General features: G+C 51.1%; 1 protein-coding gene across 1 annotated transcript in view; it reads left to right on the forward strand.

The window, feature by feature from the left end:
- LOC126485017 (trichohyalin-like) overlaps window positions 1-22,120 on the forward strand; it is a 181,056-nt gene that overhangs the window by 137,716 nt on the left and 21,220 nt on the right. The window contains exons 7-9 of the mRNA XM_050108622.1: window positions 3,192-3,435; window positions 7,289-7,506; window positions 9,364-9,705. Of these exons, the coding sequence (XP_049964579.1) occupies window positions 3,192-3,435; window positions 7,289-7,506; window positions 9,364-9,705 (804 nt within the window). The remainder of the gene's footprint in view (window positions 1-3,191; window positions 3,436-7,288; window positions 7,507-9,363; window positions 9,706-22,120) is intronic.

The following is a 22,120-nucleotide window of genomic DNA, read 5'->3' on the forward strand; positions in this document are numbered from 1 at the left end:
GAATTCACTGGCTCCCGTGAGTACACTGACGTTAACAAGTGTTGGGAGTGGCCACTTCTTGGAATGAGTGACGGTCCATGTACGCCACCTGCTGTTGATAACGTTCCCTTTCCCCTTTCCTGCAAAGGAGAGGGGAGATGGTGGCGTTAATTTGCTGTGGCGTTAATTTGCTGATCGCCAAAATTTACGCCAACGTCCTGGATTCAATTCCAAGGCTACCTCCAGTCTCTCATGGAATGATGGTGTGGTACATTGTCGATGGTGATCCGTCCGTCAGATGGGAAGGCTACGCTCGGTCGACCCCTCGGTGCTGATCAATAGACGTAAGCCAACTGTGAGCTCACAGTTCCACCCTGTCCCTTCTTTCATCATCTCCTGCACTGACACGATTCTGCACTACACAGACACCATTACATTCATGTACAGTTCACAGATAAATGTAGACACTCAGCATTCATATTTCACGAAGGAAAGGCACCTGCAGGCGCCGAGGACGGTAAAACCTTTCAAACTATGCGACTGAACCTGCCCTTTGGGTTCTCCCAACCGTTAATGCCATACAACTGTAATGTCAATGCGTTGTGGGAAGTAACGTATTTTGGATGTTCTGCCATGCCCACTGCCAATTTATTTCAGGAGTCTGATGATCTATGGGCGAATATCACGTCGTCATGTGTTATTTCTACTTCTACACATGTCCTGTGGTTTGTTCTTCTCACAAGTGCTTCCCGAGCACGGGATCCTGGGTTCGATTCCCGGCGGTGTCAGGGATTTTTACCTGCCTCGAGACGACCGGGTGTTTGTGTTGTCCTCATCACTTCATCATCATTCATGAACATGGTGAGATTGGACTGAGAAAGGGTTGGGAATTTGTACGGACGCTGATAACCGCGCAGTTGAGCGCCCCACTCTCCAAATATCACTATCGTAATCATCTTCTCACAAGTAGCGTGTTTCATATAACACTGGGAGGTATAATGCAAGGCGAACTAATACACAATATATCCACTAGGGATTTAAAATTTTGTGGTTTAAGTGCATTGAACAGTGGTTTTGTGTTGGTGTTCTAGTAGGCACATGAAATTTTGCTAGTACTGTGAAGAGGAAGATTCCTTTTCATTGTGCAATGAGGCTACGTTTCCGTGGACGGGCACAATTAACAGGTACTGCTGTTTACTAGAAAGGCTTTTTGAAAATATTTCTTTTCCACAGTTACCATCCTACCATTGGTAAAATGTCTCATTTTCATTGGGGACTCATTTACATATATAAGTTGTAAGTTGGACAAGTATTAATAAAGAGGGCCATATGCAATTTGTAAAGCACTCTTACTTGTTCTGCTCACTCTCAATACCGCTCAGAATCAAGAATCAGCATACTCTGTTTTTCCATTTTGCAATGTAATTCGTAATCGTAGCGGATTGTTTGTAACCATAACTCACTTGACCAATACACTACAGGACATTAAAATTGCTACACCACGAATATGACGTGCTACAGACGCGAAATTTAACCGATAGCAAGAAGATGCTGTGATACGGAAATGATTAGCTTTTCAGAGCATTCACGCAAGGTTGGCGCCAGTGGCGACACCTACAACGTGCTCACATGAGGAAAGTTTCCATCCGATTTCTCATACACAAACAGCAGTTGACAGGCGTTGCCTGGTGAAACTTTGTTGTGATGCCTCGTGTAAGGAGGAGAAATGCGTACCATCACGTTTCTGACTTTGATAAAGGTCGGATTGTAGCCTATCGCGATTGCGGTTTATCGTATCGCGACATTGCTGCTCACGTTGGTCGAGATCCAATGACTGTTAGCAGAATATGGAATCGATGGGTTCAGGTGTGTAATACTGAACGCCGTGCTGGATCCCAACGGCCTCGTGTCACTAGCAGTCGAGATGACAGGCATCTTATCCGCATGGCTGTAGCGGATCGTGCAGCCGCGTCTCGATCCCTGAGTCAACAGATGGGGTCGTTTGCAAGACAACAACCATCTGCACGAACAGTTCGACGACGTTTGCAGCAGCATGGACGATCAGCTCGGAGACCATGACTGCGTTTGCCCTTGACGCTGCATCACAGACAGGAGCGCCTGCGATGGTGTACTCAACGACGAACCTGGGTGCACGAATGGCAAAACGTCATTTTTTCGGATGAATCCAGGTTCTGTTTACAGCATCATGATGGTCGCATCCGTGTTTGGCGACATCGCGGTGAACGCACATTGGAAGCGTGTATTCGTCATCGCCATACTGGCGTATCACCTGGCGTGATGGTATGGGGCGCCATTAGTTACACGTCTCGGTCACCTCTTGTTCGCATTGACGGCACTTTGAACGATACATGTTACATTTTAGATGTGTTACGACCCATTGCTCTACCCTTCATTCGATCCCTGCGAAACCCTACATTTCAGCAGGATAATGCACGACCGCATGTTGCAGGTCCTGTACGGGCCTTTCTGGATACAGAAAATGTTCGACTACTGCCCTGTGCAGCACATTCTCCAGATCTCTCACCAATTGAAAACGTCTGTTCAATGGTGGCCGAGCAACTGGCTCGTCACAATATGCCAGTCACTACTCTTGATGAACTGTGGTATCGTGTTGAGGCTGCACGGGCAGCTGTACCTGTACACGCCGTCCAAGCTCTGTTTGACTCAATGCCGAGGCGTATCAAGACCGTTATTACGTCCAGACGTGGTTGTTCTGGGTACAGCTTTCTCAGGATCTATGCACCCGAATTGCGTGAAAATGTAATCACATGTCAGTTCAATTATAGTATATTTGTCCAATGAACACCCTTTTATGATCTACATTTCTTCTTGGTGTAGCAATTTTAATGGCCAATAGTGTAAATTTACGATGAGAGGTTGCACGACCGTTGTCGTAGTTTTTGGAGAATCTTCTGGGTTGAGTGCTATGGGTCACGGAACTCTTTTTTACCCTCGAGTTTCGTCCAGAACTGTGTCGGGTACCTCCACCCCTGAAAGTGTCCAACAGAGCTGTGTACGAAACACGAGGAACGAAAATGTTTCGTGCACAGTGATCATACATCCTAGGAGATTCAGCAGCAACTAATAATTTTGTTAATTATGCTCCTGTCCGTGTTGCTCGTTTCTGAGTGGGTGCTCTGTAGTTTCGTCGGAGGCCCTGGCTGCCCGGTGACGGTCCCGCTTTTGCGCAGGGGGTGCTGAGCGAGAGGGCGCAGCAGCTGGAGCATCGGCAGCGCCAGCGACAGCTGGAGGCGGAGCAGCAGCGCGCAGAGCGGGAGCTGGCGGAGCAGCTGCGGCGCGGCCACGAGGCCCTCACCCTGGAGCACCAGCGCCGGCGCGCCGAGCTGCAGCGCCAGTACGGCCGCGAGCTGCGCCAGCAGGCGGAGGTGGCCCGCCGGCTGCGGGTGAGCTGGGGCGCGCCTACCTGGGGCTGCAGTACGTCACCCAGCAGGGGGGGGGGGGGGGGGGGGCGCAATTCCAGCAGATGTTTCAGTGCCGCAATGTTGTGTACCGCTGCACTCATGGAATGAAAACTCTGTCTACATACCAGTTGGTTATAAATAAAGTACAGCTAGTCATGGACGTCCAACGTGTGCTATAATTATCCTGAGGCAGCGATAGTTGGTAGATATGCTAATACGTTAATGCAGAACAGATTTAAGCTGGAAAAAAGTAGTTCCAATTTGGGCCGCCAGGTGCAAAACTGGCGCTGTACATCATCTCATCGACGTCTCCGGTGTGCGTACTGAACAAATTGTGTATGTGGCACTTAAGCGGGGTAGGACGTCAAACGGGCCGACTTGGAGCAGCAGAGGCACCACAGGACATTTTATTTTGTACTGTCTATACTTTTACAAAAAAATTCATAAAACTTTGTCAGAATCACCAGGAAGGAATCAGGATTCACACTCATAGCAGTGGAAGTCCAAAAACATAACAAAATAATTTTTTTACATATGAATTTTCATCATTTTTTCACTTACTGTTGGCTGCATTTGTTGCTATAAGCACATTTTTCTTCACAAGTAAGAAAGATTCTTTGATGAATTTTTCACAGCATACAAACCATACTTACAGGTGTATGAAACTCTAGAATTTTCCAAATCTATTAAAAACTGTGTAAAAATTGAGATAATTAACCACAAAATTTGATTTTTTTTTCTAAACATAAAGTTTAAAACGTAACAGCTCATTCATTTTTCATAAATTAAATAGATTCTAGAATTTCAGACACCTGTAAGTATGGTTTGTATGCTGTGCAAAATTCATCGAACAGTCTCTCTTACTTATGAAGAACAGAGTACCTATAGCAACAGATGCAGCCAATAGTAAGTGAAAAAATAATGAAATTTCACATGTAAAAAAAATTATTTTGTTACGTTTTTGAACTTAAGCTGATACGAGTGTGAATCCTGAATCCTTTCTGGTCATGCTGACAAAGGTTTATGAATTTACTTGTAAAAGTATAGACAGTGGAAATTAAAATGTCCTGTGGTGTCTCTCCTTCTCCAAGTCGGCCAGTTTGTCGTCCTACCCCCCCCCCCCCTTTCCCCCTTAACAATAAAATCAACTTTATACTTTTCTCATTTGTTTGACCTTTTCTTCCCATTTCCCTTTCCTAATCCACTCCGTATGGAACATACCCATACGTCTTCCTTACATTCGCAGCGCCAGATTTGCAATTGGTGGCCGCAACTGAAACTAATTTTCTTCTAGGGCAAATCAGTTTATGCATTAGAATATCTACCAAGTTTTGCTGCCATGCTTTAATTATAACCCACACTTGACCTCTGTGAACAGCTACTTCTTAATTAAAACCACCTGGTACATATTATGCAAGCCAACATGCGGAGCATGGCGGAGCAGTACTAGTCATTCCTGATCCACTGGCGAATACAACGAATGAGAAGCAAGCTTCTATATGCCTCTTTACGAGCCCTGACGCGCCATGTCACGATTCGTGTGGCACCCCTCGTCGGAGGTTCGAGTCCTCCCTCGGGCATGGGTGTGTGTGTTGTCCATAGCATAAGTTAGCTTAAGTTAGATTAAGTAGTGAGTAAGGAACCGATGACCTCAGCAGTTTGGACCCATAAAACCTTACCACCAATTACACAATTTTTCTTTACGAGCCCTAAATTCTCCAGTCTTGTCATTGTGGTCCTTATGTGGAATGCACGATGGCGGCAGTAGAATCGTTCTCTAGTCAGCTGCAAATGCCGGCTCTCTAATTTTCTCAAAAGTGTTTCCCGAAAACAGTGCCGTCTATCCTCAAGTGATTCCCATTTGAGTATATGAAATGTCTCCTTAATAACCACTTGTTGATCGAACTTAGTGGTAATAAAGTCTCGGAGCAAGCCTCTGTATTGCTCCGATATCTTCCTTTAATCAGAACTTTTGTGGATAAGAAACACTCAAGCAACGATCAAGAATGGATGACATTAGTCTTCTGAACGTGAAGTACTTCCCTACAATTCTCCTAATAAACCGAAATTAATCATTCTCCTTCCCTACTACTTTGTCTGCTCGTTCTAGTTTCATGTCGCTTTGCAAAATTACACATGAATAGACTATAACAAAAAAGGGCACACCACGAAGGGATTACCCTAATGGGACAGTAATCGGTAGATCTGATGTACATGCACAGTGAAACGATTGATTGTTCCAGAGAACGAGCTTCACAAATTGAGCAAGTCGACAACGGGTTGCTCTACCTCCAGCCCTTATGCAACTAGTGATTCGGTTTGGTATCGATTGATAGAGTTGTTGCATGTCCTCCTGACGGATATCGTACCAAATTCTGTCGAATTGGAGAGTTGAATCGTCAATATCCCGAGGTTGTTAGAGGGTGCTGTCCATAATGATCCAAACATTCTCATTTGGGGAAAGATCCGGAGGCGTTGCTGGCCAAGGTAGGGTTAGCAAGCACTAAGACGAACAGTAGAATCTGTCATCGTGTGCAGCAGTGCATTATATTGCTGAAATATTAGACCAGGATGGCTTGCCATGAAGGTCAATAAAACGAGGTGTAGGATATCGTCGACGTACCGCTATGGTGTGACAGTAGCGCTGATAACCAGCATAGGCGTACTATTACGAAATGAAATAGCACCCCAGACCAGTGCTCTTGGGTTCTCAGGGTTTATGGAGGGTGGTGGTCAGATTGATACCCCATCGCTTTCCGGGCCATCTCCAGATACGTCTTGGAATCTCATTGATACACTTGGAATCTCACTGACTGAAGTAGAACTGTGTTCGGTGATGAGTTCCCTTTCGAACCGAGCCATGATGACCAAAGAAGACTTGACTCGAAATGCCTCGGACAATGGTGGCATAAATATCACACATTTATTGTGAAACTGTAATCATTTGTTAGTATATGTACCGATTTCTGCCCCTATCGGATAATTCCTTCATGGTGCGTTCTTTTCTGGTCTTAAAGAGTATTTAACCTACCTCACTGTATGAAGGAGCACGGAACTAATACTGTGCTCCAACATTAAACGATATTGTTTTCCATATTCAGCTACACTAACTCATTTTTGTTCCGCATTTAGTACAAGCTGCTATTCGTCACACCAGATAGTAATTCTTTCTAAGTCGTCTTGCATCCTCCTGTAGTCACTCAGCAGCAACTCTTTCCTGTACACTACAGCGCATCAGCAGTAAGTCAGAGACTGCAGCTAACGCTACCAGTTAGAGAATTGACGTGTATGGAGAACGACAACGGTGCTATCGCGCTTCCCTGGGGCACTCCTGACCGTGCTCTTGTCGCGCTCGAGGCTGCTTCCAGGGTACAAAATTACTTAGCGATGTGCGTTGCCTCCGATCAATTAGTGACTAATTGCTCAAACAGTCCACGGATGTACTGCCGGTTCATACTGTCCAACGGGCACAATATTTCGGCGATCAGACATGTCGCCATCGTCAGGTGCTCTGACGACCCGAGCTCCTGAGGGCGGATGGCCGTCTTAAATCCCCTCAACTCGCGAGGCGTTCTCTCCGAGGTCCGCGCCCGCGCGTCAGTGGTCGGTGAGACGCTGGCGTCCGCGTCTTTGGAGTTAGTCTTCCGTCGACAGCAGACGTGTCGCGCGAGAGCTCGTTATGTCTACGGACGCTACTTCGGCTGAGGGTGTGGCGGATCGCCGTCCGGCGGGGAATACTTCGTCGGCGGCCTCATCCGGCCCCCCACCTATGATGACCAGGCAACGCCACCGTGAGAACGATCTGTTGACGACCTCTGCAAGGACCTTGGATCTCGGTATGGATTGCACTCGTGATTCGTCGGGAGAAGATGACGACGGCCACCAGCAGCATAGTCGTAAGCGCACCGGCGACGCCGCCACCGGGGCAGATGACGGTTTCCGGAAGCCACCAAAGAAGAAGGTCTCGAAGCAGCCGCAGCAGCGGCCTGACACGGACGCGGTGCCGACGTCTAACCGCTACGACGTCATCCAAGACGGCGCGGACGACGTTCCACCGCCCCAGCAGCAACAGCAACAGCAGGGGGCGCAGCAGCAACCGTCCCAACCTCAGCTGCAGCGGAAGGTGCCGCCCATTGTGTTGCAGTTTAAGAACTCCTACAAGCAACTACACACGTGGTTGAAGGAACATTGTAAGCAGTCGTTTACTGCCAAGCAGACAGGGGGTGATACCCTCAAACTCAGCCTCTCCTGTACTGAGGATTATGTGACTGTAATGATATGGTTGGGCGAGAGGGTATCCCCATGTATACCTATCCAGCGGTCCGTCCGCCGACTCTGAAGGCGCTGTTGAAGCACATTCCGGCATCTCTCACACATGACGACCTGAAGGAAGAACTGGAGGACCTCGGTTTCGTCGCGACGGTGGTGGATTACCATCGTATGCCCGGGACCAATCAGCTTACTGGCCACCGCGTCGTCTGCCTGCAGGACACTCCTCGGCATCGGGAAATATTCCAGCTAACCAGGATTTACGATCTCTCCATCACCGTGGAACGTCTGCGGAAGTCCCGTGGCCCGGTCCAATGCTTCCGGTGCCAAGGGTTCAACCACGTGGCCCGTCACTGCACTATGCCACCTATGTGCGTCAAGTGTGGTGCTGGCCACGACAGCCGCCTTTGTCCACGAAGCAAGGATGAGCCGCCCGTCTGTGGCCTGTGTGGAGGCAGCCATCCTGCCAATTTTCGTTCCTGCGCGAAGCATAAGGAGGCTAGCCGTCGGCAGCGGGGTCTTCCGCCCGTCCCGCCCTCCCGACGTGCTGATACCCGCCGGAGGCGACAACCGCCGCCCACACAGCCGGCCAATGACAAGCGTACGTGGCCCTCCCTCATGGAACGCCGGTCCGCGAGGATCCAGCCCGGTGTCACAGTCGCAGATGCACTGAAGGGCGTCTCCCACCCACGGGCAACTGCAGCTGCCGAGGTGCCCAGCGTCCCGCCGCTTCTTCCACGCCAGGACCGCCAGCCAGCTTCTCCTTCACCCACTGCAGTGCCTACTGTTGGGCTCCACGACGTTTTCCAGCTGCTGCAGCATCTGACCACGATGGTGACCGAGTTGACCAACGCCATCGTCAACCTGCCTGCAACCATCGCCGCCACAGTGGAGGCGCCGATCTCACGCAGCCTTCGGGCTCCCACTGCCGACACTTCAGTAGCCCAGCATGCCTAGACGCCGCCGCTTGGATGATTTCCGCATAGTGGCTTATAACGCCGCCAACCTCACCTACGACCTTGAGGAGCTCCGGCAGTTCTTGTTTGACCACGACGTGAACATTTGTCTGGTCAATGAGACATTTCTCAAACCAGGCATCCGCTCCAACATCGCAAATTACCGATGCTTTCGGAACGACAGGCCGACACAGGGGGGTGGCACGGCGATCTTCATCCGCTCCTCCATCCCGCATTGTGAAATTCAACCGCCTGCCATCGGGTCTATAGAAGTCACTGCTGTCCAGGTTGAAACAGCCACTGGACCGGTCACGTTTATGGCTGTTTACCGGAGCCCTCGTCGCCAGCTCCTCATCGATGATGCCCGTCTCCTTCTCCAGACTCCTGGCAAATACTTTATCGCTGGTGACCTCAATTGCAAACACGCCGCCTGGAATTCCTTGGTCACCAATCTTAATGGGAGGCTTCTTCTCCAGGCCACTGAAGAGGTGAATGCGTATGTCTGTGGTCCTGTGGAGCCGACGTGTTATCCTAGCAGAGGGAGGCCCGACATTCTTGACATCGCCATTACTAGGGGACTTAATCAGTTCCTGACTGCTGAAGTCCTTCACGAACTGAACTCCAACCATCTGCCCGTTCTCTTTCAACTGGACGTCGCCCCGGCGCAGAGTCCGGGCCACCTCAATTTCAACCGCACGGATTGGCCCTGCTTCCAGCGACGAGTTACTGTAGCCCTGCAGCAACAGGTGGATGGCGTCGGCGTTCACGAGGCCTCTGTCGACCAGTTTGCTGATACTCTCACCGCAGCTCTGGAGGGAGCGACTCCCCACCCGCGCCCCAGCACATTCGCATCTTCCGCTCTCCCAGCGGAAATCCTCCAGGACATCCGCACTCGTAACCGCCTCTGCAAGGATTGGCGTGTGACCCGGGACCCACAGCTGAAGCGCCAAATCAACAGCCTGCGCCGTGACATCAAGGCGGCGATTGCCCAGCATAAGAATCGACGCTGGGCTGCGAAATTGCAGGCGTTCACCCCCGACCCCATGCTCTGGAATGCTGTCCGCTTTTTTACGAAACGCAGGACACGGTACCCCCTCTTGCAACGCCGACTGGGACGGCCTATCTACATGCGGATAAGGCGAATCTCCTTGCGGACATCTTTCAGGAGAATTTTACCCCCCTTCAAGATGGTGTGGACCAGTTGCACGTCGACCAGATTGACGGCGACGTGTAGACCATCCTCCACAGGGACGGGGAGGAGGACCACGATGACATCCCGCCTATTTCCGTGGCCGAAGTCCGTGCGGGCATCAAGGCTCTCCCGGCGTCCAAGACTCCAGGTGTTGACAACATTACTGGCCGGGTCCTTAAGAACCTGCCGCTCCTGGCGGTTCTTCGTCTCACTGCCATCTTCAATTGGGTTCTGCGGACTCGCACCTACCCTGCAGCGTGGAAGCACTACATCATTTTTGCTGTTCCCAAGCCGGGTTAGGATCTGAAAGACCCCAAATCCTACCGGCCTATCAGTTTGCTTCCACACATCAGCAAGCTGTTCGAGCGGCTTCTTCTTCAGCGACTCCGGGCCATCCTGGATATTCGGGAAATCCTCCCCCCAGAACAGTTTGGCTTCCGCCGCGGCCACTCCAAGACCCAGCAGATTGTACGTGTTGTGGAGTACATCACTCGCGCCTTCAATAACCGGGAGTACTGTGGAGCGGTTCTTCTTGATGTCACCAAGGCCTTTGACAGTGTTTGGCATACTGGACTTCTGTGGAAGATGGGCCACCTTGGCTTTCCGCGGGCGTACGTGCGCCTCTTTGCGTCGTACCTGCAGCACCGCACTTTCGCTGTCAGTGTTGAGGCAGCCCTCTCCACTGCCAGGCCCATCGTCGCCGGGGTGCCGCAGGGCTCCGTCCTGGGCCCCATCCTTTATACTATATTTACATCGGACCTTCCACGGTCGCCCCGTGTGGAGATAGCCGTCTATGCCGATGATACAATGCTCTACACCAGGAGCCGGTGGCATGCAGCCATGCATTCCCGGTTGCAGCAGGCGTGCAACGATCTGGAGGTCTGGGCAGCTCGCTGGCGCATCCGGTTCAACCCCCTGAAGACCCAGGCCATCGTCTTTACGAGGAAGACAACGATGTCGGCCCCGCCACTTCGACTTTACGGGACCGCTCTCCCCTGGCAGAAGACTGTCCGGTACCTGGGCGTCATCATGGACGATCGCCTACTCTGGAAGCCGCACATCGACGCCGTCCGTGCAAAAGTCCACCAGCGGATGGGCGCACTGTACCCATTCCTTAATGAGGGGTCTGACCTCTCCATCCGGAATGGCCTCCTCATCTTCCGATTATTTATTCGGCCGATTGTTGACTATGCATGTGAGGCTTGGGGCAATGCAGCACCCACGCATATCCAGCGTCTTCAGGCGCAGCAGAATAAGATTCTTCGGCGGGTCTTCCATGTACACCCGCAGGTCCCGCATCTCTACCTCCACCACGCAGCTGATGAATTGGACGTGATGCTCCGCATCCAGCAGACTGCCAGCCGTTTTTACCGACGGTCGCACGCCTCTGCCAATCCCCTCATTCGAGACATTGGCGCTCCTCAAGATGTTCGTGACCGCTATCAGCGGCCTGTTGCACTCCTCGACAGATGAGAACCCGGGGGTGCACCAAGCGGACGCTGCTTGCGGCTCCGTCCCTATGATTTACTTTTTATAATCCCGCATACCCCGATGCCATACCACAAATAAAGAAGTACAACCCATTCTCTCCCCTCTGACGAATGCAGGCAATGCCGTCAGGTAAATCCTGTGTTACTCTCCTCTTCTTGGGACTTACGACTGGCGGATGGGCGTCCGCGTCTGTGGTAGCGTTGGTGTAATTGCCTCGTCCACCCTAGTCGCTCGTTTGTTTCCTTTGCTGAGCGTCTTTTTAATTACACTCAATGCTGGTTCTCATGACCTGCTGAGGTTGTAGCTGCAATCTCGGTTGATGAGTCCGTCCCTGGCACGAATTTCGATAGCCTCTCTAACGACGCTGTCCCAGTATTTTGATGTCTGTGCCAAGACCCTGGTATGTTGGTAGTCCATTTCGCGATTTTCGGACAAACAGTGCTCTGCGACCGCCGACTTTTTGGGGTACCCAAGTCCAGTGTGCCTCTGATGTTCTCGGCAACGATCTTCGATGGTGCGCACTGACTGTCCAATATAATTCTTCCCACATTGACACGGAATCTGGTATTTGCAGGCCTGCCGCATACCTTGATCGTCTTTGACACTTCCCAATTGTGACTTATTGTTCCCTAGATTGACTGGAAAAGCAGACCCACTTAATTCTCTCTACCGCTACGCACATAAAATTAGTCGAAATAAGGGTCACCATACTCACTTTCTGTGGCGAGATAGGGTTAAAATTTTCAGTACTCCGACGTCAGTAATTAAACCCCTGCAGATATGCAGCTACTCTCAGAAAGGTTCTGATATGGCATCACTGCACTGGAATATGTACACTGCCAATTAATTTTATTTTTTGGTGTCAGTTATACCTCTGGAATACAACTACTTTTATGAAACCCATCTCCCTGTTATCCAGAGGTTCGAAATGTGATATAGGGGCTCTGCCTATCCTGCACGTTCACACTCACAAATCCGCACTGCTGTTGTTGTGATTTTCCGTCTGACGCCTGGTTGATGCATCTCACCGTGTTAGTACACCCTGTGCCAGCCTCTTCGTTTCTGCTTAACTACTGCAACCCACATTAGTTTCATCTACATCTACATTTATACTCCGCAAGCCACCAAACGGTGTGTGGCGGAGGGCACTTTACGTGCCATTGTCATTACCTCCCTTTCCTGTTCCAGTCGCGTATGGTTCGCGGGAAGAACGACTGTCTGAAAGCCACCGTGCGCGCTCTAATCTCTCTAATTTTACATTCGTGATCTCCTCGGGAGGTATAAGTAGGGGGAAGCAATATATTCGATACCTCATCCAGAAACGCACCCTCTCGAAACCTGGCGAGCAATCTACACCGCGATGCCGAGCGCCTCTCTTGCAGAGTCTGCCACTTGAGTTTATTAAACATCTCCGTAACGCTATCACGGTTACCAAATAACCCAGTGACGAAACGCGCCGCTCTTCTTTGGATCTTCTCTATCTCCTCCGTCAACCCGACCTGGTACGGATCCCACACTGATGAGCAATACTCAAGTATAGGTCGAACGAGTGTTTTGTAAGCCACCTCCTTTGTTGATGGACTACATTTTCTAAGCACTCTCCCAATGAATCTCAACCTGGTACCCGCCTTACCAACAATTAATTTTATATGATCATTCCAGTTCAAATCGTTCCGCACGCACACTCCCAGATATTTTACAGAAGTAACTGCTGCCAGTGTTTGTTCCGCTATCATATAATCATACAATAAAGGATCCTTCTTTCTATGTATTCGCAATACATTACATTTGTCTATGTTAAGGGTCAGTTGCCACTCCCTGCACCAAGTGTCTATCCGCTGCAGATCTTCCTGCATTTCGCTACAATTTTCTAATGCTGCAACTGCTCTGTATACTACAGCATCATCCGCGAAAAGCCGCATGGAACTTCCGACACAATCTACTAGTTTGAACCCGGTCACTGCATTCTTAACCTCCTGGCAGCTGGAAGGACATCTGACCACCCTCTACCACTGACATAGTGAAATGTACATGTGAATGTATGCTTTCCCGGCGTATACAGCTGGCGAAGAGTTCTCGGGCTTCCAGCCGGGTGGCGATGTCTTCAAACTGCGACGTTGCGCCGAGTGACATACTCATCATCTTCTGGCGAAGTGCCGAGACTTTGCGGATGCCGGTCCCTGTATACCTGCGGTGTGCCCCCCACCACCTGGCCGCGGGAGGCTGGGTCCAGCGGACCCGCGGGTGGGGTGGAGGGGGAAGCGGGTGCGCCGTTCATGTCTCCGTCAGAGCATTCTGATCGCGTCTCGTGCGCTGGACGGATCTTGTTGCGTTCCTGGCGTACTGCGGCTAATGCTGGATTCCAGGCCGCGCTCGGTTGATAGCCTTCGTCCCTGTTCACAAGATTCTCTTGGACCCGTATTTCAATTGATTCTTTAATGACGCTATCCCAATAGCTCCCGGCTCGGCACAGCACCCTGGTGTTTTCGAAATCAAAGGTGTGGTTTTCTTTGATGCTATGTTCAGCTATAGCAGATTTCTCTATCTGTCCAAGTCGAACATGCCTGATGTGTTCCTCGCACCTTTTAGAGATGCAGCGCTGCGTTTGACCAATGTACTGCACACCACATTCGCAGGCAATGCTGTATATACCAGGTGTGTTTAGTTTGAGTGGGTCTTTAGCTGAGCCCAGCAGCTCTTTCGTCTTCGGCGGTGGTCGGAAGACGGTATTTATGTTCGATTTTCTTAATAGCCTCCCGATTTTGGCTGATGTGGGCCCCAAATATGGAAGTAAGGCGAGTCTCTTGTTAACTTCGTCTTCCTCTTCCTGAAATTTGTCAGCCTGTATCCTCTTGAAGGCCCTGCCAATCTGTGTTTCACTGTACCCGTTTTTCCGAAATACCTCTCTTAGGTGGTGTAATTCTTCTGAGAGGCTTTCTTTGTCACAAATGACGTGCGCCGTATGTACCAAGGTGGTCAGTACTGACTGGCGTTGCGCCAGATGGTGGCAGCTGGTTGCATGGAGATACAGGTCTGTGTGCGTCTTTTTTCTATATACTGAATGGCCCAGCGTGCCATCCGTTTTCTTCCTGATCAGTATGTCCAGGAATGGAATACAGCCATTCTCTTCTACTTCCATCGTGATGGTGATATTTACATGTATGCCGTTTAGGTGGTCCATAAACTCCTCCAGTGCCTGCCTGCCATGCTGCCATATCACGAAAGTGTCGTCCACATAGCGGAAGAAGTGCCTGGGTTTACGGTGAGCAGTTTGTAGTGCCACGTCCTCAAAGTGTTCCATATAGAGATTCGCGATACCTGGAGCAAGGGGAGATCCCATGGCCACTCCATTCACTTGTTCATAATGCTCTCCATTGCACTTGAAGTAGGTGGTCGCAAGTGCATATTCAAAGAGCTTCACTGTTTCAGGCTCGAAGTACTGATTAAGGAGCGTCACGGCGTCTTGTAGCGGTACTTTCGTGAACAAGGAGGTGACGTCGAAGCTCACGAGTAGGTCATCACTCTGTATTCGGATGTCCTTCAGTTTTCTAACGAAATCTGCGGAGTTTTTCACGTGATGACTGCAGTGTCCCACAGTGGTTTCAATAGTGTCGCCAGGTATTTGGCCAGTCCATAACTGTGAGAGTTGATAGTGTCCAGAATCGGCCGTAGAGGCATCCCATCTTTGTGAATCTTGGGCAATCCATACAGGCGCGGTGTCGTGGACGCTCTGGGATACAGCCGTTTCTGCACTGCCTCTGGTAGATCTGAGTCGTTCAGTAGCGCCACGGTTTCCCTGGTCATCGTCGATGTAGGGTCCTTGTTGAGTTTCCTGTAGGCTGGGTCTTGCAGCAGAGAGCAGATTTTCTGTTGGTAGTCGACTGTGCGAATCAGCACCGTCGCATTTCCCTTGTCTGCTGGGATGCTGACATCATGGTCCTCCCTCACGATGGAAGTAGAAGAGAATGGCTGTATTCCATTCCTGGACATACTGATCAGGAAGAAAACGGATGGCACGCTGGGCCATTCAGTATATAGAAAAAAGACGCACACAGACCTGTATCTCCATGCAACCAGCTGCCACCATCCGGCGCAACGCCAGTCAGTACTGACCACCTTGGTACATAGGGCGCACGTCATTTGTGACAAAGAAAGCCTCTCAGAAGAATTACACCACCTAAGAGAGGTATTTCGGAAAAACGGGTACAGTGAAACACAGATTGGCAGGGCCTTCAAGAGGATACAGGCTGACAAATTTCAGGAAGAGGAAGACGAAGTTAACAAGAGACTCGCCTTACTTCCATATTTGGGGCCCACATCAGCCAAAATCGGGAGGCTATTAAGAAAATCGAACATAAATACCGTCTTCCGACCACCGCCGAAGACGAAAGAGCTGCTGGGCTCAGCTAAAGACCCACTCAAACTAAACACACCTGGTATATACAGCATTGCCTGCGAATGTGGTGTGCAGTACATTGGTCAAACGCAGCGCTGCATCTCTAAAAGGTGCGAGGAACACATCAGGCATGTTCGACTTGGACAGATAGAGAAATTTGCTATAGCTGAACATAGCATCAAAGAAAACCACACCTTTGATTTCGAAAACACCAGGGTGCTGTGCCGAGCCGGGAGCTATTGGGATAGCGTCATTAAAGAATCAATTGAAATACGGGTCCACGAGAATCTTGTGAACAGGGACGAAGGCTATCAACCGAGCGCGGCCTGGAATCCAGCATTAGCCGCAGTACGCCAGGAACGCAACAAGATCCGTCCAGCGCACGAGACGCGATCAGAATGCTCTGACGGAGACATGAACGGCGCACCCGCTTCCCCCTCCACCCCGCCCGCCGGCTCAGCTGGACCCAGCCTCCCGCGGCCAGGTGGTGGGGGGCACACCGCAGGTATAAAGGGACCGGCATCCGCAAAGTCTCGGCACTCGCTGAGTAGCAGTCGAGGGTTGAGCAACGCTCCTCTCACTCGCGTACTGTCATCCATAGGCCCCCGCTTGCACGGGAGTAAAAACAGGAGTGATCACCGGCTCTGTTTTTATTAAAACATTGACGGGCACTTGCGCCTAGGTCTTAGCACGGACGGCACTTGGAGAAAATTTTGCATGGCGTCGCCTGGCAGAGTTGTCGTGTCTTCTCGTCGCTGTGGTATGTCGAGCTTGGGTGACGCCTTGGGGTCGCGGCGGTCTCTTTCCGCCGACGACACGAGGCGCGCTTTCTTGTTGCCGCGGTCCGCGCGGCCGGCCGTCTCGAGCACCTCAGCTGCCGCAGAGTCAGTCTCTGCCCCCCCCCCCCCAAGGATAGGGAAAAAGTAGGCCAGGACCTGGAAGTGGGCCGCGGAACCACAGAGAGGTTTTCCGCCGCCCCCGTCCAGAATTCCGCGTCTGCCATCGTGTTACTAGGGTCAGCACTGCAACCGGAAAACCCAACGGTACCAACAAAAGTTGCAACTGACAATAACCTGGCAGCAAGCCCCCTTTCCGCAGCCGACATGGCAAAACCACATGATACACAAACAAACAAATACATTGTCAGTATTTGCGATCCCTCCCCTCCCTCCCCTCTCCTCAGCCCTCTCCTGCTTGCCAACAGCTGTGGCCTCCTTGCTGACCATATCCGCAACCTAAATGGCAAGAAGAAGCCCAGTCAACCGACAAAAATCCTTCCCAAACCCGCAGCTGCCACCCAACCCCCTACCCGATCCCAGTTCCTTAAATCCCCCCCACTCAAGTCCACCACATCCAAGCAGCGGTGTGTAAGGAAGGACAAGAAGGAGAAGCACTCCAAGGGGAAAAAGCACTCCACCACCACCACCCCAACCACTTCCACACCCTCTGAGGAGCCAGCGCCCCCGACAGCACCTGTCGTAGTCCTAGGAGGGGACCAGGAAACACAGGCACTGGAAGGGAACCGCGTAACCGGGCAGGATTCGGATGGTTTCGTGCTGGCGAGGAAAACCTTTCGCCAGCCGAGGCTCTCGCCGGCCCGGGGAGTGGAACCCACCCCGAACAGGTTCCAGGCGGTGGCCGATGAATCAGAGACACCACAAGACACAACAACACAAACACAAAACCAGGTCACCCACCACCTCCCTCCGATCGTCGCGGAGTTCACTCGGAATTACGAGGAACTCTTCGAAATGCTAAAAACAGCAATCGGGGGAGGCAATTTCAAAGCAAAACCTGCTGGTGGTGACAGAATAAAAATAACATTAATCACACTCGAGCACTACACCACAATAAAAACACTTCTCAACAGCAAAAACATACCCCACTACACTTTCCCCACAACAAAAACACGTAAAAGAAACATTGTCATCAGAGACCTACCGAGACGAGTGGCCCCCTAGGCGATCAAAACAGACCTGACTGCCCAGGGGTACATCGTCAAGGCGGTCCAACAGATGGGAAACATAGGCAGCAAATGGCCCCTGTATCAGGTCACACTGCCAGACGTCCCACAGATCAAAAGGGACATTAAGACGATCCTGGCGGTCCCTGTGACCACTGAACCACTGCGCCGCAAAAACAAGACGGTGCAGTGCTTCAGATGTCAGGGCCTCAACCACATTGCGGCACACTGCTCAATGGCAGTGAGGTGCAGAAAATGCGCCGAGGCCCATGACACACGAACGTGCAACATAAAACACATGCGCCGAGGCCCATGACACACGAACGTGCAACATAAAACACACTGACCCACAAATAAGGTGCGTGCTGTGTGGCAAAAACCACACAGCGGGTTACCAAGGTTGTGAGGTCCACAAAAGACACTCACAGCAGGCAAAGGGCGCAAAGGCCGCCCCCCACACACGTAAACAAAACACGACAAACCCAACCAGTCACACAAGAAAACAAAATACAACACACACAGACAAGGCCTGGGTAAAACCAAGGCCGGACACACCGAGGGCGACTTATGCGGAAGTGGTTTCTCCTCCGAGGAACCATGAAAGCGTGGCCCAATCATCACAACACCAGACACTATCACGAGAACAACACCGGGAAGTACACAGCAACAACGACCAGGTCCTCCATGACGGAGGAAGCCCTAGGGAATCCCACACACACTCCCCCCCCCCCCCCCCCCCATGGATCAGCTGTTAGGCGTAATGGTGCAGACCATGAACCTCGTCATGGAAATGATGAAGGAATTCAGGGAAGCCCAGAAGCAGAACACACAGATCCTCGTCGCCCTTCAGGCAACAGTCCAGCAGTCGCTCCCCTCTGCGACTTCCTCAGTAGTTTCAAAACACCATCATGAATAGACGACCGAATATTCAAGGCCTGACAATGTGCGTCTTTAACGCAGACTGCATTGTTAATCAAGAGGTCGAGTTCCGAGAACTCATGAAGGAGTTCTCCATCGACATATGCATGATGGGGGAAACCCACCTAAAACCGGGAGTAAAAGCGACAGTTCCCAACTACGTTAGGTACAGTAAAGACTGGCCAACCCAAGGCAGAGGAGTGGCCATATATGTAAAAAGAGGGATCCCCACCACCAGGTATTCTTACCAGCTACCAACAAAATCGAAGCAGTGGCGGTGGAAGTAACCACTGCCACTGGACCCCTAACAATTGTTGCAGTCTACCGACCCCCACATGACCAGATAGATGAGGGAGACATAGCTGCTCTAGGGCAAATTGAAGGCAAACTCATAATAGGGGGAGACTTCAATGCCAAACATCCTGATTGGAATTCTAGAGTAACCTCCAGAGCAGGCGCCAAACTGCAACAACTAGCGCGCACCCACCACTTCGAAACATGGGGTCCAGTCGAGCCCACACACTTTCCAAAAAATGGAGGCAGGCCCGACGTGATAGATATAGCTCTCACTAGGAGGATCGCAGGGTTTGTGACCTCAAGGACAATCAACAGAATGTCCTCCGACCACAATCCAGTGATTCTGGAGGTCGATGTGGGAGAATGGGTAGCACTCCCACGGTACCAGACGTCGTACAAACGTACAGACTGCGAGCGATACCAAGAAACTGTCGCCTCTGATATCGCTCGCGCTCCGCCACCTACTGCCGAAACAGTAGAACAAGCGCTACAAGACCTAACAGGCAGCATCTTGCAGGCAGCGGAAGAAGCCACCCCTCCACAAAGGGATGGCCCACCGCCGCAAATACAGCTCCCGGAACACTTGCTAGCTCAAATTCGACATAAGAACAGAGTAGCAAAAGAGTGGAAGACCACCAGAAATCAGGCCACCAGGAGGCCGCTCAATCGTCTACAGAGAGAACTGAAGGTAGCGCTCAATGAGCACAGAAACCAGCAATGGCAAAACCGCCTCACAGCTCTCAAAGTAGACGATCATACACTATGGCAAGCGACAAAACAGTTTACAAAACGACGCGCTAGGATGCCGCCACTGCATGGCGAGCGGGGACTGGTCTACAGCCATGCTGGAAAGGCCAACGCCCTCGCCGACTCCTTCGAGAAGCAGTTCCAAGCAGCAGAACCCCACGACGAAGAGCATGAAGAGGTAGTCAGTCGTCAACTGGCCGTCTTCCTCAATGCCGAGGAGGACCCAGAGGACGAACCCATACATTTTGCCCCCGAGGACGTGGAAAGAGTAATCAGGTCCCTCCCTACAAAAAAGGTGCCAGGGCACGACAGTGTCACAAACCAGTTAGTCAAAAAACTCCCACCCACAGCGATCACACACCTCGCGAACGTCCTCAACGAGATTACTCGATCCCGTGTTTTTCCAGCTTGCTGGAAACATGCGGAAGTGGTCGCGATACACAAACCAGGGAAAGACCCTCTATTCCTGCAGCACTACAGGCCGATTAGCCTCTTGCCAACTCTCAGCAAGATCTATGGGCGCCTCCTGCTAAGACCCATACAAGAACATATTACCAGAGAGCAAATTCTGCCGGACTTCCAATTTGGCTTCCGACAGAACCACTCCGCCCCACAACAGGTCATGAGAATGGTTGAAGCAGCCACAGAGGGCTTCAACCACAGAGGCTACTGCGGGATAGTGCTACTAGACGTAGCCAAAGCCTTTGATTCAGTATGGCATAGAGGGCTACTCTACAAGTTGTACACACAAGGGTTTCCCGGGAGCATAGTTCAGCTGATCAAGAGCTATCTCACGAATAGGACTTTCTCCGTCAAAGTAGAAACTGCCACCTCCACCAGAAGGCGTATTCGTGCTGGGGTGCCACAGGGATCGGTCCTGGGGCCCGTATTGTACAGTTTGTACACTGCGGACACTCCAACGGCCCCCCTGGTGCACACCGCACAGCACACTGACGATACAGCCTTCTACACGAGAAACGCGAACAAGGACCCGGTCATCCGTAGGCTACAAAAGGTTCTAGATGACACAGAAACTTGGGCCCGTCGCTGGCGCATCACCATCAACTCTGAGAAGACGCAGGCAATGCAGATTACCCGCAGGCTCGGAAGGCGCGATCCTCCTCAACGTCCCCCCCCTCCACCTTCACCTAAATGGAATCCAACTCCCCTGGCGCAGAACCGCCAAGTACCTTGGCGTAACCTTGGACTCTCGTCTTACGTGGAAACCCCACATAGACGAGGTCCACAGGAAGGCCTGCGCCAGAATGTCCATCCTATATCCTATCCTGAACACAACCAGCTCCCTTCCCTGCCCAGTAGCAGTAAATGTGTACCAGGCCCTGATCCGGCCAGTAATGGAGTATGCGTGCCCTGTCTGGGGATACGCGGCAAAGCAGCACCTGGACAAACTCCAGAGGCTGCAGAACCGCGCCCTCAGAAGGGCACTGCACTTACCTCTTGTATTCCCTACAGACGACTTGCACGCCGCAGCCGAAATCCCACTCCTGAGAGAGCGCTTCCAGCATCTGGCAAGGGCCTTCTATGAGGGTTCTTCCAGATCCGGAAACGCACTCATCCACTCCCTAGGTCGGTATGACATGTCCCGCGATAAGCACAAGCGCTCTATGACGATCTTCGACGACTAAGTCGAAGAGAAAATCTCAACACCCAATCCATCATCCTGCTCCTTCCCATATAACACCAAACTTCTCGCCTACCTCAGGCAAGTACCAGACACACTCACAACAATCATCACAAATCACAGACACCAAAAACTATAGAAAGATCACACACACACGTTCACAGGGGAGTAAAAGCCGAAAGGCTACAGACTCCCCCTCACACTTCCCCAAAGAGGGGAAAGCAACAGATGAGAGCAGCAGCAGTCTCGGGACTTCGCCAGAAGATGATGAGTATGTCACTCGTCGAAATGTCGCAGTTTGAAGACATCGCCACCCTGCTGGAAGCCCGAGAACTCTTCGCCATAGTGAAATGTATATTAACATTCCGACGTTGGATAGGTCCATGAAAAGGAAGGGCGTGTTCGGCCCTACGGCTATGAATGCAATGTGCTAACGATATTATGATATGAGAAACAAATACTACGTATTCCGGCTTATGCAATCTTTGTGTACAGCGTACACTCCCGAGTCCTACGTAGTGACAACAGTCAGCGGAAGGAAGATTTTAGAGATCTAGGTACTCCCTGTACTGCCATAACTCTACATGCCTTATTTCTGAAAGACCGTTAATACTCATTCGTGGTGAGGAATATGGAAGGAGTCTATGTGATGTATACCACTGCTAGCCTGATCTCTTCGTTCGCATATCATGCCACCATCGAAAGTGTTTGCAAGATGGTTGATGAGCACCTTCACCTGAGCCTCCTGCGTTACTGCCGTTGAACATATGTCGATTTGCGTTCAGAATTATGCAGCAGTGGCTGACAGGCAAATGCATTAGACGTTG

The sequence above is a fragment of the Schistocerca serialis genome, chromosome 6 (assembly GCF_023864345.2).
Source record: "Schistocerca serialis cubense isolate TAMUIC-IGC-003099 chromosome 6, iqSchSeri2.2, whole genome shotgun sequence".
NCBI classification, from domain to species: Eukaryota; Metazoa; Arthropoda; class Insecta; order Orthoptera; family Acrididae; genus Schistocerca; species Schistocerca serialis.